The 18,113-nt window shown below is 32.9% G+C and overlaps 1 protein-coding gene across 2 annotated transcripts in view; it reads right to left on the bottom strand.

Annotated features, from left to right (window-relative positions):
• Positions 1-209: 209 nt before the first annotated feature.
• Positions 210-18,113, bottom strand: part of LOC128232450 (uncharacterized) — a 55,926-nt gene continuing 38,022 nt past the window's right edge. Inside the window, exons 5-10 of one of the 2 annotated variants that reach the window (XM_052945999.1) lie at positions 15,329-15,425; positions 13,185-13,273; positions 12,405-12,606; positions 11,255-11,452; positions 10,964-11,008; positions 210-9,665 (exon numbers count right to left, since the gene is read on the bottom strand). In XM_052945999.1, coding sequence (XP_052801959.1) covers positions 9,619-9,665; positions 10,964-11,008; positions 11,255-11,452; positions 12,405-12,606; positions 13,185-13,273; positions 15,329-15,425 — 678 coding nt within the window. In that variant the 3' untranslated portion in view covers positions 210-9,618. Of the gene's footprint in view, positions 11,009-11,254; positions 11,453-12,404; positions 12,607-13,184; positions 13,274-15,328; positions 15,426-18,113 lie in introns of both variants that reach the window. The other variant, XM_052945998.1, reaches the window with a different exon arrangement.

The raw sequence follows: 18,113 nt of genomic DNA, 5'->3' as shown, positions 1-18,113 counted from the left end.
AGTCTTTAAAATCAAACAGGTGTATTTGTCATTACTAATGCTTTTAAGTCTGTAGACAGTAGGGTCAAGTGCATCTTGGCAAAAATCTTGAATTGTGCACATGAGTGGAATCATAAGGTTGGACAGCACAAGACTTATCAAACCAACCGCATGATACCTTTCAACATTTCAAGAAGCAATTCAAATGGTCAAATAATAACAACATCAAATGGCTCACTATTTTTATTGGCATAATCCAGTATTACACTTTTCCATGATTACATGCATTTTATGGTAAAAGCATACCAATATGAAATGTGTGATCAAAACAAAAATGGACTCCAATTATGAATAAATGATGAAAATAGACATTAACAAAGAAAAGTAATGACAGCAAAACATGCTAAACTGATGAAATGGCAACCTTGGTATCTGATGCAATAGCACTTGTCAAATATATGGTGGCTTTATGTCTTAGTTTGTAAAAAAACAGATGCCCACTTTTAATTTATTTGTCTAGAAATAACTTGATGCAGATATTTGAAGACCATAATTATGACATTTAAATACATTTAATTATTTCATTAATCCCCACTACATCATCAATAGTGTACATCAACCATCATTAATTATAGGACATTGTTTATTAAGGTCTTTATGAATATGATCCATTCATGCCCAGAGAAGCTAGATAATTAACATTAAGACCTCCGAATTAATGATAACAAATATAATGGTTGAAATCAATTTTGTTTAAATTAACGTGTTGTCGACCATTTCTGCTGAAATATGTACATGCAAGAAACATTGTTTCATTCTTTGAAAGGCTAAAAAAATTTTGTTAAGCCCAGGTAAGTTGAAATAATTTTTTGACTAAATTTTACTTTACCGCATTTCAGATTGTTTCGGCTGTCTTTTGACATTTTTTTTCTCATGTACATCTCCCAAGGGCTAAACTTTTATGCATGAGAGCCACAGTGGCTTGTCATTGTTGGCATGGAAAATGTTGAACACTGATTAAAACAGAAAAAGACTGCTCCTATAACCCAATACAAGTCTTAAAGACTAACAATACCATCTTTGTTTAAACATTGTGCAATCTTAGCAGAACCACATACTTCTTCAGCATTGTCAAAGGAGTATGACACTTATGCACCAGTCAATTGTAAAAGGTCAGGGGGTATATCTGGGATAACTGGGTCACAAAATAATCAGACAATGAAAATGTTCTAACTTGACTGTTTCTACCAGTAAGTATGGCACATAAAAATTAATCAATATGGAATGTAACAGACAAATATTTTGAAAAATACTACCAACCCATTGGCTCAAAAATGATTTCAACCATTATTTAAAGATTATTAGACCAACAGATTTAGACCAATATTGTAATAAAAGAACTAAAAGTGCATACATGATCATGTGTTTATCAAAAAATCAATAAAAATCCATGGACTCAAAACTTAAACCAGAAGAAATTTTCTGCATATAAAAATGAAAAATAAATTAAATTGTACAGATATTATGCCTCTTCAGTCATCACTTATTTTATAAGTTAATGATAACAACTTATGTTAGTCACTTGAAATAGTAGAGGAATATGAAAGAAAATTTATGAAATATTCAAATTATGTTACTATTAACAATAAGGGATATATCAAAGTTTTGCTCCATCAGAACAGTGTTACCCACTACTTTTGTTTTGGTTCAATTTCATTAATTATCACATTTTAAGGAGTTTCAAAATAATTACAGGAATTTATTTTAAAAGTGATAATGATAAACTACTTTTTTATCATAGAAAGTCAAGTATAAGCAGGTCATTTAACTAAATAAAATAAGGGACTTAAAAACCTGTTATGCTTAAAAAATTTCAAGAAATCTGGGCGTGGCTCTGATGGAGAAAACATTGATAAATGCACGAACAAGACAGGTAATTATTATGCCAAATGTATAGGAATCACAGAGATACAAATCATACATTAAGAACAGCACAATAGTAACAAATAAAAAATTGCCCGAGTACATTTTTGTCAGCAACTGAATAGACTGTGGTATTTTACATCAATTAGATTATTATAGTCAAACAAAAAAAGTTTCTAGGGGAAGCAGCAGTTTTGATACAGTGTTGAACATTGAATAAATTAATAATGACAGCTTTTTCGCTTATTAGTTATTGGTTATCTAAAATGAAGTGTAACAGGTACAAATCTTGAGCACAGATTGTTTGTCAGTGTACGGGCACTTGACAGAAATGTTCCCAGGCAAAAACAAAACTGAGCAATTTTAAACAACCATCAATTTCAGTACATTGATTTGTCATGCATTGTAGATATGACAGAATTACACAATAAAATGAAAAAAAATCATTCTGGCATCAAGCCACATACCCTTAAAACACATGATTGTTTTTATTTCATCCACAAGTACAGATTTGCAACATCGGATATCAAGGATTTTTTTATTCTGTTATCAGTGTAGATTAGTTATTATACTACAAATTGAACTTATTGAGTGTGTATAATAAACCAAATAGATCACATGCAGATCTGGGTGCAGTATGGCTGCAGAGTAGGGATGCGTACTATTGTTGGAAAATACATATTGGCGGTATCATGATATATCGTGACATTTCCAAAGTGAATCATGATATTGCTTTTGAAAATAAAAAAATATATCATTCTATATCATTCTATACTTTATCTGTTTCCACATTTTCCAATTTCTAAACAAACCCAAGTGGCAACAGGATGTCACATGATTTCTATAGTTCACAATGATCAAACAAGCAAATTCATTGAATTGATATCCCCAGCCAGATTAGGTGCAGAGAGATAGACTCATATGAACATTGAATAAGAGATATTAGTTTGGTTGCAAATTTTTGAAATGAAAAAATAAAACTAATAAAATATTTCATCAAGGCAAACATTCTGATTAAGTTTCAAGAAGATTGGACCAGAAATATTGCCACAGATTTCCAAAGATTTCTCTCAGATTTTACCTAGTTTTTGACCCCATGCGACCCACTTGTAAAGTCTACTGTGATAACATCAAAGGGAACAATATCCTGGCCACAGTCTGAACAAAGTCGGACCAACTAATCCCAATATTTTGTTCCAAAACATAATTTTTCAAAGACTCCACCTAGTCACCTAGTATCTGACCTCATTTGACCTAGTTTCAAACTAGTCATTAATTTCATCAAGAAATACATTTTGATTAAGTTTCATAAATATTTGGACAGATATATTGCCTCAAGTATATTCCCAAGATTTTACCCAGTGACCTAGATTTTTACCCCATATGACCCACACTTGAAAATGCAATGAGTATTCGTTAAGAGAAACATTCTGTCCATGTTCGAACACAATCTGACCAATTAATAACATGATATAGTTCCAGACAAGAGATTGTGTGAAGGGGAAACATTCTGATTAAGTTTGATGACTAATGGATCAAATATAAAACCTCTAGTGATTAAAAAGATCTGACCTTGTGATCTAGTTTTTTTTGCTGAGACTTGACCAAGGGGACCGTTCTGACCAAGTTTAAACATGATCAAACCTTTACCTTTCAGGATGGAGTCATTTATATAGTTCTAGACAAAAAAGATATGACATATTGACCCATTTGACACCACATGACCTAGTTTCAAAACAATCCAAGAGTTCTGCAAAGAAAACATTCTGATTAAGTCAAATGAATATAAGACCAAACAAAATGCCTCCACTGTCTTCCAATATATTTTTTGGAAGATTTGACCTTGTGACCTAGTTTTTTTTAGATTAGTTTAAACATTATCTGACCAATCCCTACCAACACAAAATATCATTTGTAAGAAAAACAATCATAATGGATTTGCTAAACAAGGTTTTACAAGGTAGTAAAATCATTGGTACATTCCAAACAGTGGTCCCTAACCAGTTGCATTTTGGGGCGTAATTAAATAAGCTATGAAGCAACAAGGGGGAAATGTAGAAAATACATTAATGCCAGATTCCTCATTTTAATAAGTCCAATTTTGCAGCAGGGTGTATGTTTAAAGAGGAAAAGGTGACTGCTGCTGACCCATATAGGCACTGGTCCGAAATTGTTTTTGTCCTGAGTTAACTTACTTTCACACTGGTCCAAATATCATGCTGAGAAAATTCTTGCTGAGTTTCTTAGATAAACACTGATGAATTTATGAAAGGAATAAGAAAGGTTTTATTATCTGACCAAGTGGCCTATTTTTTAACCAAGGTAATCCATATTCCGACTTATCTTAAATATCATTTCTACAAATATTCGGATAGAGTTTCATGTAGTTTTGTTAAACACTGTTGAATTTATGAACACAAATATTTTCATGATTTGACCTAGTGACCTAGTTCCTGTCCCAAGATAACCCATATTCATGTTGAGTTTCCTGAAGAGTGGCTAGACACTGATAAATTTGTAAATGGAATAAGACCTTGTTTATGACCAGAGATGACCCATGTTCACACAGGTCTTAGAAATCATGCTTAGGAAGATTCTGAAAAAGTAGTTTCATGAATATAAGATACAAACTGTTGTATTTATGACACAAAAAAGAATGCTCATCATAAACAAAGTTCTATATTGTCTGGTCATTTTAAAATTTGAATGCATGTTTAGTATGGCATATAAAACAATGAAAATATTGATATGTTGCAGTAGCATATCAATATGTAGCACTTTGGTTACATATCACAATATATCAGTTTATCTAGAACATGTAGCATCCCTACTGCAGGACCATGGCTTCATTATACTCATTAAATTTTCCCAGATAAAAATTTCACAACTATAACCACTTGTATATTGAAATTTCAAAGCCATCATATTGATATTGAATCATGAATCTTCAATTTGAATAAATGCAGTAACAAAATTAAAATATATAATGCCATCCTAACAAAAAGGCACACTTGAAGTGTTATAATAAATATTTATCAACAACAATTTTATTTACCGGGTTAGATTAGATCAAGTCATGCAGTAAAATATGATAAAAGATAAACATAAAATCAATAATAAAATGAATGTCTTAACAGTGGAATTATGGCGTTTAAGCATAAAACATACAGATAAACTTAACAGGATACAAATATACACCGAGAGACTTTAAAAACACAATATATGAACTTCGAAAATGATTTTTGATAAATGAAGAAATGTTCAACACTGTTAATTCTTTGTGAATTAAGTTTTATGGCAATCATTAAGGCTTAATTCACAAAGAATTTACTAGGCTGAACATTTTATGGTCTTACCAAAAAACAATTTTCATATCACATTGTATTGTGTTTTTAAAGTTTCTAAGTGTATATAATGATATGATCTTAGGCACTCAACCACAAACATTTAGCACTTCTGTTAAATCACAAATAGGCAACAATACATATTTTTATCATACATGTATAACATTCATATGCAGCACTGTACATACCTGTACAAAATACACATGAAGAGCAAAGGTTATTTTCCTCTAACACTCTGTATACTGTATACAGATAAGTTGATTGTTGACAAACATATTTATAACATTAAAAGAACAAATGCACAATCTTATATATATTATACTGTAACAATATATACTTGTGTATATGGCTACATAAAAATAACATATCTTGGCCATATACTTAAACATGTTGTCAACAAGTATACCATGGCAACAATCTTTGATACATGTAGAATTGTGATTTTAAATCTTTAGTGATTAAGAAACAGCAGATTCATTCAGCATAGTTTATTGAAGCGTTCTGTATTGTATGGTAGAACATTGAACTCTACAACTGTGCTGTATGCTCATTTAACACCAAACAAGCAATGCAACCCACCACAATCCTGACAGCAGTTTTAAACAAAGATAACAACGCTTGTTGGTTTTTTCAATCAAGGGATATAACTTTATTATTATTGAAGCCAAAGTTTTTGGCCTTCTTACATGTTATTGGAGAATGGTTACTAATAAATTGTGCACCAAGTTATATTTGAAAATCTTTCATCAGTTTTTCAGTTATTGCAACAGAAATTTTTTTGAATGCTGACACCAATGACTACTAAGATTTGTTATTGATTTGATTAAACTTTGTATATTCATGACTTAAGATAAACTATGGTAATTTATTACATTTATATATTTTCAAAGTGTATACATTAGTTGAAAAGAACAACAAGAGGGCCATGATGACCCTGAATCGCTCACCTGAGATATGTAAAGAAAAACACTTCTTTTAAACATTTATTGGCTTGTACACCCAATTTACATTTAGTGCTTGTACGCCCAATTTACATTTAGAATGGCATAAATCAGATCAGACCCCTGGGAGGGCACAGACTATATCTGATATTGTCAAAGATAAAGCTTAACTTACGGAATAAAATGCAGAAAATGCTGATGATATTTTCCATGTTTCGAGATAAAATGTGATAGACAGTGTGTTTTAAAAAAATGTATCATTGAATTGATGACAAAGTCTAAAATTATATCAGCCCTGTTTATTGTTGTTTTTTTAAATTTCTATTTTAATGCCTACATTTCAGTAATAAGTTGAAGGTTACATGGTACCATTACTATTTATTTGTCAATCTCCTATGTAATAATCTCTGTTGGCAAGTATGGACAAAAGAAGTTTTGAAAAACTAACATTGGACCTATCTTATTCATGAACCTATCATTCGATAGATTTTTCGAATCCTTTATTCTTGGCTGTTATGAGATACATCTTGAATGAAAAAACTTTGACTGGAAATATTACTCAAGGCCTGTTTGGATTTTAAAGTTCAATTCCAATTTCATTTCCCACACTTGCTTTGTATTTAATTGAAATCTGTCATAGTATGACAACTTGTCGTATGCTCATTGATAACATGAGCCAATGATGCTTTGTTTGTTTTGCAATGTTATTCAAAATAAAATTTCCAGGCTGTTCCCTTATAATGTATAATCATTTTTCCGAATTCATTTACTCATTACTGGTTGACAAACCTGAACAGATAACAAATCCTGAACACATGTTAAAACACGTTTATTTACGTTGATTTTGATGATCTAGACCAATACAGCCGCTTGCTTTAGCAAGTGTTCTTTTATCTTCTTTTGATATTTTTTTCTAAAAAGGCCATTCATTGCTCTAACATGCTTAAAGGTCAAAATGTAGCAGGTAGGGGCAATGACGTCACAGGGCGCATAGACATCTTTGAGGCCTCTCAGTTATGTTAACCTACATTTAAGATATTTATAGAGTTTTGAAAAAAGCACTGTGTCATTGCAACATTTAATAGATGTAAAAATGTAGAAATAGGAACACACATCACATGTTAGGGATCCTGGACCTTAAAATGGGGCCCTGTGCTTTTCCACAACTAACTGGAGAAATACTTTATATTTTCCAATTAAATTTTACATGAAGAAATTAACACTCCTGTTTTTAAAATAAATGTGATGAAAGCATTTTGGAATCCATGTTGTTGGATATCATCAGGCCAATGCCAATAGTCTTATAACATCCCTTTGCTTCAATTCAATACAATTTAGCTTTCAGTTGAAATATTTTATGAAAATAACAGTATTACTATGATTATTTTGTTTTCTTAAACTATTTAAAATTGATAAATTTATAAAAGAATAATAGAATATAACACAATTAAGTCAGATTCTTATGAATCATCATCTTCGAGGAATTTAAAAAGCTTCAAGCTATTCACAATAAATAAGAACCGAGAAACCCAATGTTTTCCTAGTTTCTAATGAAAGTACATTAAAAAAAATTATAATGAATTTAATTGCTAGATTTCTTATACTTTAAGCAATTCCTGAATTAACTGCCCAATACATGTATTTTCGCGGTAAAAAAATACTATTGGCAGGTAACCATGGTCATCCCTATCAAGTTATAGATGCTATCCTGTTTTTCATTCAGTTCAAACTAAAAACACTCCTCTGTTTCTTCATCCTTTTGTCAAAAAACACTAGGTAAGTGTTTGGAATGTTTAACCTCCATAGCATAAATTGAAGGGTTACTTACTATCCACTTAATATTAATAAGATTGTGAACTTATTGACACATTAATTAAAGATGTTTCATACGAAATGTAAACCCACTACAACAAAAACCCTCCAAGATGATTGTAAAAAAAACCTACCTTAAGTTTTCAAATTTAGGCCTTACCCAGAACAGTAGTGTGTTAACAGAAAAAATCTGTTACAAACTATACCAGTATTATCAAAAATGTCTTTCCCAAACATGCAACCTTAATAAGTTATCATTGAAGAACACAAAAACTGACTGCAATATTTCCATCCATATATATGTGTACCTCGATGGCACACCGCAGGGATTTCATCAGTTTATATAAGATGAAAGTGGCTAGCAAGAGATTGAATTCTGTACAAGTCTGTCAATGGTCTAGTCTGGTGGAAAAGTCTGATTATTAAATATAATATTGGAAAAAAATGTAATTCTATGAACTAAAAAAATATAATAATTACTTTAACCTATAAGTCTATAAAAAGAACAATAATTACCTTAGAAGTGACTTATTTGAAGAATTCATCAAGTATAAAATCTGTTCCCTTGTTACTAAAAATAGACAAAAATTCCAATGTGAAGAGAAAGGGATATAATGTAGCATGATTTGCTGCCCTTGTTCAAATTTTAACAATATGGATTTTTCACTCTGCTTTAAACTTTTTTTTTACAATTAAACCATTAACATCTTGTTGGGAAGTTGCTCAGTATCTTTTGATTAAGAAAAATAAAATTTCAGATAGATTTTTTAAACTTAAATCAGAAAGTCAGCCTTTATTTGTTGTTGTTGTTGTAGGTCAATCAAGAGGCCTTATTGTATTTTTGTAGATGGGCACCCAAGTTTCCTGTGAAGTTGAAATAAATTTGACACAGTGGTTCAAAAGAAATATTTTAAAAGACAAAAAAGAAGTCGGCCATTTTGATGTTGTTGTCATAGGTTGATCAAGGTTTTTTTGTTCTTTTGAAGAAAGTCCACCTAGGAAGCTTCCTGCAAGGTTTCATCAAATTTGGCCCAATGGCGTCAGAGATGATGACTTTCAAGCAATTGTTAATGGAGGTACATACGGACAGATGGATGACGAACAAAGATTGATCTTTATAGCTCATCCTGAGCAGAGCACTTTGTGCTTAAGTGAGCTATAAACACAGCACACACATTACTTTAAGTAATTAACAGTTGTAATATTGCACAGACAAGATCAGAATAAACATAAAATGACCCCATCCCTTAAAACTTTGTTGCAGAAAACAAATATACATAACATTATAAATCATAAATACATTTGATGCATGATCTATTATTGCCTTTAAAAGAAGCACTATAAATTTTTATATTTAAAAAAAAAAACAATTTAGAGGATAAAAGTTTACTTCATCCAGCATGAATCAGCCATGAAGAAATGGAAAACAGGAAAATGGGATAGAGTTGGGAAAATGTTTGGAAAGGGGTCCGGTATACCATCTTTAAAGCATTTAAAACAAATAAGTATCTTGATTCTTGTCATAATGCTTGTTTTCAAATTAGCTGAAGGGATTTGCTGTGTGTATAATGACCCTGAATAATGGTTTAAGCATGGGATAATAAAATCATAACTTACAACTAAATATTGCATCCAACATTCCAGAAACTAAAACAATCAATACTACCTGAAAAGAAGAGAAAACAACTCAAAACAGACAGGTAATTTAACAAAGGAGTAAACTTGCATATAAGAAATATGGCAGCAGTTGGATATTTTATGCTAATTAAAGGGACTAGACACCAGATGTTACAATTGTAAAAAAAGAAGAAAATTGTTAAAAACTTACATCAAATTGGTATTGTTGTGCACAACACATTGAATATTACTTACTGATGTATCATATCGCTAACAACACAATTATCTTTTGCAGTTTTTTCAAATTTAAAATCTACTAGGTTTATCTACCCAGTAAGTTTAAAAATAGCATCAATATATTTATCGACACTCATCATGTGACTTTTACATGCTAAATATACACACTTCATTTCTTCCAAAAAGGAAGGACAGTGCAAGAAAGTGGAAAACTGCTGTGAAATGAAATACAGAGCCTTAGAGATTAACATTGGTGATGAAATTGATTGACGAAATCTTTTGAAAGAGATTAACACTGCTGAAAATGATAGTTGGCTAAGCGCATATCGACAGGTTAGTGTCATCACATGACTTGCAAGTTGTTCGGATAAACTGTTCCGTGCCATTTTTAAACAGGAAAACCATTCTGCACTATTTTAAAAAGGGTAAACTCCCCTGAGACAGCGTGTGCGGCAACATTGTTGTTGATTTTTTTCTTTAAATCATACAAAATCATGTATTATCGGTCACATACTATCTCATTTTCCCAATTCTAGGCTTGTTTTAAGGAAATACTGGATTTGCCGATTTTGTGACCATTTGGTGTCTAGTCCCTTTAAGCGTTAATGCCCTGGATGAATCTGGAAACTATATGATACTTTCATTCTTTTTAAACAGATGGTTTTGATCAGTCAAAAACCGTTCAGCCCTTCAAGTGTGAATACTTCCAAACACAAATCAACTGTACCAACAAACATTTTCAGTTAATTATCATCATAATGAGCCATATGTAAATATAGATATATATATGTATATATATATATATACTGTCTTCATGTCACCGGTTCTAAAAATAAAGTACATCAACATGTACGTTTAAATATAAAGTACATAAACATATATGTTTAAAAATAAAGTACACCATCACACATGTTTAAAAATAAAGTACACCAACATGTACGTTTAAATATAGAGTGCACCAACATATACACTTCTAAAGTTATCTAAAAGTCACAAAAAGAACAATAACAATGGTATATGATATCTAATGTCTATATTGAAGTACATCATCTGAGCTGTGATGTCATAGGCCATGTGACTGGCTGGTAGCAGCTGATTGGCCCTGCTTACCGTTTGTAATCCTTCCATCTTTAACTGCACCTTCAACCTTCTTATCTATAAAACCAATGTGCCACCTTTTTATGCATATTACTTAATCAATTTTTACTACACTCAATTAAACTTCTAATCAGTTGATAAAAGAATGGTGCAACAAGTTGCATGTGATTATCTAAACTATTTTTAGTTATAGTCAATGCTTAAGATTTTGTGAAGCGAAGCCGACCCCAAAGCTGACATCAGGCTATGAAAACAGTTGACTCTTTTTATTTATAAAAGAAACCTTGTGGATTATCTACTTACTAATTCCACTGGTTGAAAATTTGCCAATGATTTCCTTCTGGATGCGGTTGATTTCATCCATGAGTGGAGTAAGGCTGAAGACATCGAGGATCAGCCCAGTGTGGTCGCTATGGTTTTTTCTCACCTCAAGTGAGAAGAGTTCCAGCAGTTCCGAGTTGAGGGTGTTCACCGCCTCAGTCTCCTCCAGCTCAAGGCCAACTGCAATTGTAAGATTATCACAAAGTTAAAAATAATAAAGTTGATCAGCAAATGTTAATGGCTACATTACTCAAGAGAAATGCTATTCACTTTATTCTAACTTAATTGTAGAAAGTTATAACAACAAGAGTGAATTACATAGCAATTGTATATAGAATTTGACATTCAATGGATTTATAAAATTTCATAATAGCTCTCAGCTCTAACTTAAAATCTGCATTGCAGTTTTGCTGCCTTCTTGAGCCCTTCATGCTATCTACTGACTGAAATTTCTCCAAATTTCTTCAGCATAACAGGCTTAAGTTGCTTATTTCAATTAGCCAAAACACCTAAATTCAGTCAGGGTTTAAATTTGATTTTAATAAACAGTTTATTGTGATTTTCATAGAGATAATTCCTATCGAAAGTAAAAATCAGCTTAGTTTAATCCTGTTATAAGGGACTTAAGAAGTTTGAAAAATTGGGTCCTGACAATGATCGACGTGCACACAAAGTTGCCCAAAAGTAATTGATCGGAAACATCCGTAATTGTTGTATTCAAGATGACCATGGGGTTGAATTTCAACCTGTAAACCCAATAAGGGTCATCTACTGACCATGACCAATATGCATACCAAGCTAGAAGACTTTATACCAAGTTGTACCAAAGCTTTTGATCGGAAATGAAAGTGTGATTCGGCAGAGTAATCTTTAAGTGTCAGCCATGCTATGCTGGTGATACGAAAAAGCTGGAGAATGATAGTTTAGGTTGATTTCTTCTGTATCTTTGAATTAACTTAATAGATATTAAACTTGTATATGCTTGATGTTTCTTATCAAATGCATACTTTAAAGTTATATGACCTTGAAAGATAAGCTTTCTTTTTACGGTAACAAATTTCAGTTTTGTTTTTGTTTTCATCTTGTAACAATCAAAAGCTATAGCTGTAAATGTAAGAAAGGATATATTCACCTGTTTTGGTCAAAATGACAGCGCTCAGTATAACAACTTCCAGATCAGTAAGTTTTAGAACATTGAACTTGTCAGCAAACGTCATTATAATATCAACAATCTCATCATTAAGGATTTTCCGCATGGCAGGAGCGGAGTATATTTCTCCTGTAGGCAGAATCCAGTAACTGTTCCCATTATGGAAATACTCTGCATACGACAACTGAAACAACGTTTATATAAGTATCATATCATATGTAAGCAACAGTGGTGTGCACTGCTTTCTCTGTCTGCATTTTTTCTAGATCTGTATCATGATGAAATCGAAGCATTTTCTATAAAGGTAATATGCTGTTTGACAGTCAGATGATTCACAATAATTGAAAGAAAATCTGACTGAGAATCCACTATATGATATCAGTTTTAAATGTTCTGAATAGTAAATAGTAGGGTTTTAGCTTAAGATTTATGAAAGGGTGCTCCACCCTGTCCTTTTTGGTAGCAACTATCTGCCTTCATGGGGACCAGCATGGCTACCCTTCTGCCTTCATGGCATTAATTGCTTAAGATAGTTAAGTAAAAAATATTTTTAAAGTTATAATGTTATTATATACCGCAGTACATACAAACTTTACATAATTGGCTGTTGAAACCTAATATTACTACAATTAGACATAATTTCTAACATTTTCTGTCAATTTCATAATTCCTTTTCATACAATGTGCCTTTTTCTTCCTTTTCATCCCTCTTCTGCTGTAACCTTTTTTGTAAAGCCCTAGTATAGAGAACATCCCACTTACTGTCCACATGTCATAATAAGCCCTCTTCATCAGTTTGTCCTGGTCTGACTTGGGGAAACTGGTAAATCCCGGCACACTTTCACAGAAACCTTCAAGTTCAACAAAACTCAATTCATTTCTAGGATTTTTAGGTACTCTTGTATCAACATGTTTTAAAGCTGCACTCTCACAGATTGAATGTTTTGACAACTTTTTTACTTATTGTCTTGGAATGAGCCAATTTATATGAAAATGCATGGAAACCAGTGAAATAAGACTGTTGACAAAAAAATCAGATCGCATATTTAAATAGTTTAATTCAAAAAAATGTTGTTTTATGCATTTAGTAACGCTTTTAGCCATAAAACATCAATTTTCGAACGAAAATATGAAAATCTGCGATCTTATCTTTTTTCAGCAGTCTTATATCACTAGTTTGCAGATATTAACGCAAAAAATGGCTCATTCCAAGACAAAAAATAAAACAAGAGGCCCAAAAGGGCCTATGCTCTACTGGCATGGCTTTTGTGGTCATATCAATCCAGAGCATGTATGTATGGGTAAAAGGCAACAGACATATACTTTATGTTTTGTGTTTGGGTTACCTGAAAACGTAGCATGTTCAACATCTGAGCCCAGAAAATATTGTAAGCAGATTAGTTGCATGAACTATTTTATTATGTGCCAAGTAAAAGTCATCTGACAAAAAAAAATGCTTTCAAAACTGTACTCATAGTAAAAATTTCTGTAGTTTTAAAAGTTAAAAAAAGTTGGTCAAAAGGTCAAAGTCAAGGGCATTCTAGGACAACATTGATCAATTTGAACAAACATTCACAATCAATTGTGCTGAGATGGATGCACGAACACACAAAAAGATTTTCAAACATCACCAGGTGCATAACTTAAACATTCACAACCAATTTTGTTAAGATGAATGCACAAACTACAGAACTTAAAGCTAAAAAATGGCCTTTGGGCTTTCAACAAGAACAAGGCAGAGTAATTCACAAAATCAACTGCAGAAGCAAAAAGCAAATTGTCTCTCAAAATCCTAGACTTGCAAATTGTCTCCCTTAACTCTAGACTTGAATTTACATGTACATGTAAACTTGGCTAAAAATAGAATTCGCTCATGCAGACCTGGCTAAAAATAGAAAGCATGGTTTTCGAAAGGAACCGAGCTCTAATGGATATCTATATACTGTACAAGTTTCATCGAAATACAATCAAAACTGAAGACTGTATCGTGTTCACAAGCAATTGTTTACAGACGCACGAACGCACGACCGCATGGATGCACATACTACGTACACATTACCATCGCATAAGCTCTTCTGGCCTTTGGCCAGTATAGCTAAAAAATGCCAAAACGGTAAACCTGTGAGAGTGCAGCTTTTAAGAAGATTCAGTATCTTAAGATAATTAAGTTTTAAATTGTATGCATTTTTGTAAGAGTTTATTACTAAAAAAGGATGAAAGAGTACTGTGAAATCATAAATATTCAGGGGACATTAACTTTCATGGATTTTGTGGGTTGGCTTATCCATGAATTCAAGATCCCAACAGAAATTTGGCACATGTAAAACGTGCTGATTATTAACCTTGTGTGTTTGAGCGTTGCCACCTGATTTTGTTTCTTTGATTTAATATTGAATTGATTATTTAATTAAGAACCCTTGCTATGTTTTTGAAGTTTGCAGAAAACACATTCAATGGCTTCACTATTTTATATCCTTGATTAGGGTGCATCTTTATTTATGACACTTAAATTTCCAATGAAGCCATAATTGGCATGTGTATCTGCGCTAATTGACAAATTGTCCCACTGTAGTGTCATAAACTGTGTGACGTAGTTGATACATAGCTTCATATTGGCATATGGTTAATTTGCATACAATTTAGCATCGCAGGTTCGATTATTTATTTTTTCATAAAAATGAAAATCCATGAATTTAAAACCCACGAAATTGCCCCCTTTCAATAAATCATGAAACTGTAAGCACAGGACTATAAATGATTTCTCAGTACAATAAAATAAAGGAAATTACGTTATATTAACAAAAATCAAAATTTAATTGAAGTAATCTCATAATATGCAAGTGATTTATACATCTTAAATACCTTTTAATTTTACCTAATAAAAATAATATGTTTCTATCATTTACCCAGGATGCGCTGACTGAGGTCGGGAATGCCGTTGATAAGTTTTTCATAGATGAGCTGCACATCCTCCTCACTGTCTGTCAAGACGCGCAGGAACAGCTAGGTACACAAACATATATGCAAGTGATCATTGTCTGTATTACATCTGAAACAATGGCTGAGTCAACTGATAATGTAAACAAGTTTAAAAAGTTGACAACACCAAGGCTATGAAAATACTAGCTGCTCTTTTACTACTACTGAATAAATACAATCTAATACATAAATTGTGACTGAGTAATAGAGGGTAAGTGACAGAATGAGAGAGGGTTTGTAACAGAATGACAAAGGGGTGAAGGCATAATGCCATAAAGGTTTGTGACAGTATGGCAAGAGGGTTGGTGACATAATGACAGAGGGTTAGTGACATAATGACAAGATGGTTTGTTACATAATGACAGAGGGTTTGTGACAGTATGACAATAGGGCTTGTGACAGAGGGTCATTTAAATCATGGTCCGTAAGTTTTTGAAGATGGTCCGTAATGTCCCTAAATCTGGTCTGTAGTGTCCCTAAATCTGGTCCGTAATGTCTGGTCCGTAATGTCCATGGTCCGTAGTGTCTGTAATTCGTGACAGAATAACAAGAGGGTTTGTGACAGAATAACAAGAGGGTTTGTGACAGAATAACAAGAGGGTTTGTGACAGAATGACAAGACAGTTTGTGACATAATGACAGAGGGTTTGTGACATAATGCCAAGAAGGTTTGTGACAGAATGACAAGAGAGTTTGTGACATAATGACAGAGGGTTTGTGACAGAATGACAAGAGAGTTTGTGACATAATGACAGAGGGTTTGTGACAGAATGAGAGGGTTTGTGACAGAATGAGAGAGGGTTTGTGACAGAATTAGAGAGGGTTTGTGACATAATGAGAGAGGGTTTGTGACAGAATGAGAGAGGGTTTGTGACAGTAGGACAAGTGGGCTTGTGACAGAATAACAAGAGGGTTTGTGATCTACTAACAGTGGGTTTGTGACAGAAAGACAGGGGATTTGTGACATAATGTCAAGGTTTGTGACAGAATGACAGAGGGTTTTTGACATAATGACAGAGGGTTTGTGACATAAGGCCAAGGTTTGTGACATACTGACAAGAGGGTTTGTGACATAATGTCAAAGTTTGTGACAGAATGACAGAGGGTTTGTGACAGAATGACAAGAGGGTTAGTGACATAATGTAAGAGGGATGGTGGCATAATGACAAAAAGGTTGTGACATAATGACAAGAGGGTTAGTGACATAATGTAAGAGGGATGGTGGCATAATGACAAAAAGGTTGTGACATAATGACAAGAGGGTTAGTGACATAATGTAAGAGGGATGGTGGCATAATGACAAAAAGGTTTGTGACAGAATGACAAGAGGGTTTGTGACAGAATGAGAGAGGGTTGTTTGTGCCATATTGACAAGAGGGTTAGTGACATTATGTAAGAGGAATGGTGAGATAATGACAAGCGGGTTGTGACATAATGACAGAGGGTTTGTGACAGAAAGACATAGGGTTTGTGACATAATGCCAAGGTTTGTAACATAATGTCAGAGGGTTTGTAACATAATGACAGAGGGTTTGTGACAGAATGACAGAGGGTTTGTGACAGAATGACAGAGGGTTTGTGACATAATGACAGAGGGTTTGTGACAAAATGACATGCAGGTTTGTGACATAATGACAGACGGTTTGTGACATGACAGAGGGTTTGTGACATAATGACAGAGGGTTTGTGACATAATGACAGAGGGTTTGTGACATAATGCCAAGGTTTATAGCATAATGACAGAGGGTTTGTGACAGAATGACAAGCGGGTTTGTGACATAATGGCAAGAGGGTTAGTGACATGACAGAGGTTTTGTGACAGATTGACAGAGGGTTTGTGCCATTATGACAAGATGGTTTGTGACATAATGACAAATGGTTAGTGGCATAATGCCAAGGTTTGTGACAGAATGACAAGAGAGTTAGTGACAGAAAGACAAGAGGGTTGTGACATAATGACAAAAGGGTTAGTGACCTAATAACAGAGGATTTGTGACAGAATGACAAGTGATTTTGAGAAACCTCACAAAAAGCAGTTTTGCCAACAAATAGGAGACGTTGAATTTAGATTTATTTATACCAGCAACTAAAAATCTTCCTCTCATATTTTATAAAAGGAATTTATACAAGGATGACCCAAGACACTGTGAAATCACTTAGTCTTCAGAATGGAAAATTCCAAAGAAAATCAATATACGTGTTAAAAATGTAAATGACAGTGTTAACAAGACATTAGCAAACATGGAAGATATCCTTCTGCCACACTTCTTATTTTAGATTGTGACAGGATCAATATGAGAATAGTCCATTTATTCCCATTTTTTACGATATAAATGAGAGGTCTTTTTTCACTTTCATTCTTCATACGACAGATGTTTCTTTTTTCGCCCATTTCTGACCACGCTTTGATTCAACAGCATTTATTTGTTTTCTGATTGTTTTCTGACTATTTAAAAAAGAATAATATGTATAATGCACTGTTATAATTAATTAAGAAGAAAAATTAACATTTGCACCATGTTTTTTCAAACATTTCATGATTATTTTTTTAAAGCACTGTTTAGTGTTCACTGCTAAAGTAATCAAATTAAAATATTTATGAACAAGGTTAAGGCAACAACTTTATCCTGATATTGGCAATACAGAGGTGTTGGTTCATGTATTTCAATCTGACAATTGCCTTTTCATGACAGGTAACCTTCAGTCAACTCA

Source organism: Mya arenaria, chromosome 4 (genome assembly GCF_026914265.1).
Source record: "Mya arenaria isolate MELC-2E11 chromosome 4, ASM2691426v1".
Taxonomy (NCBI): domain Eukaryota; kingdom Metazoa; phylum Mollusca; class Bivalvia; order Myida; family Myidae; genus Mya; species Mya arenaria.
The sequence above is the reverse complement of the archived record's forward strand: the minus strand, read 5'-3'. Positions and strand labels throughout refer to the sequence as shown.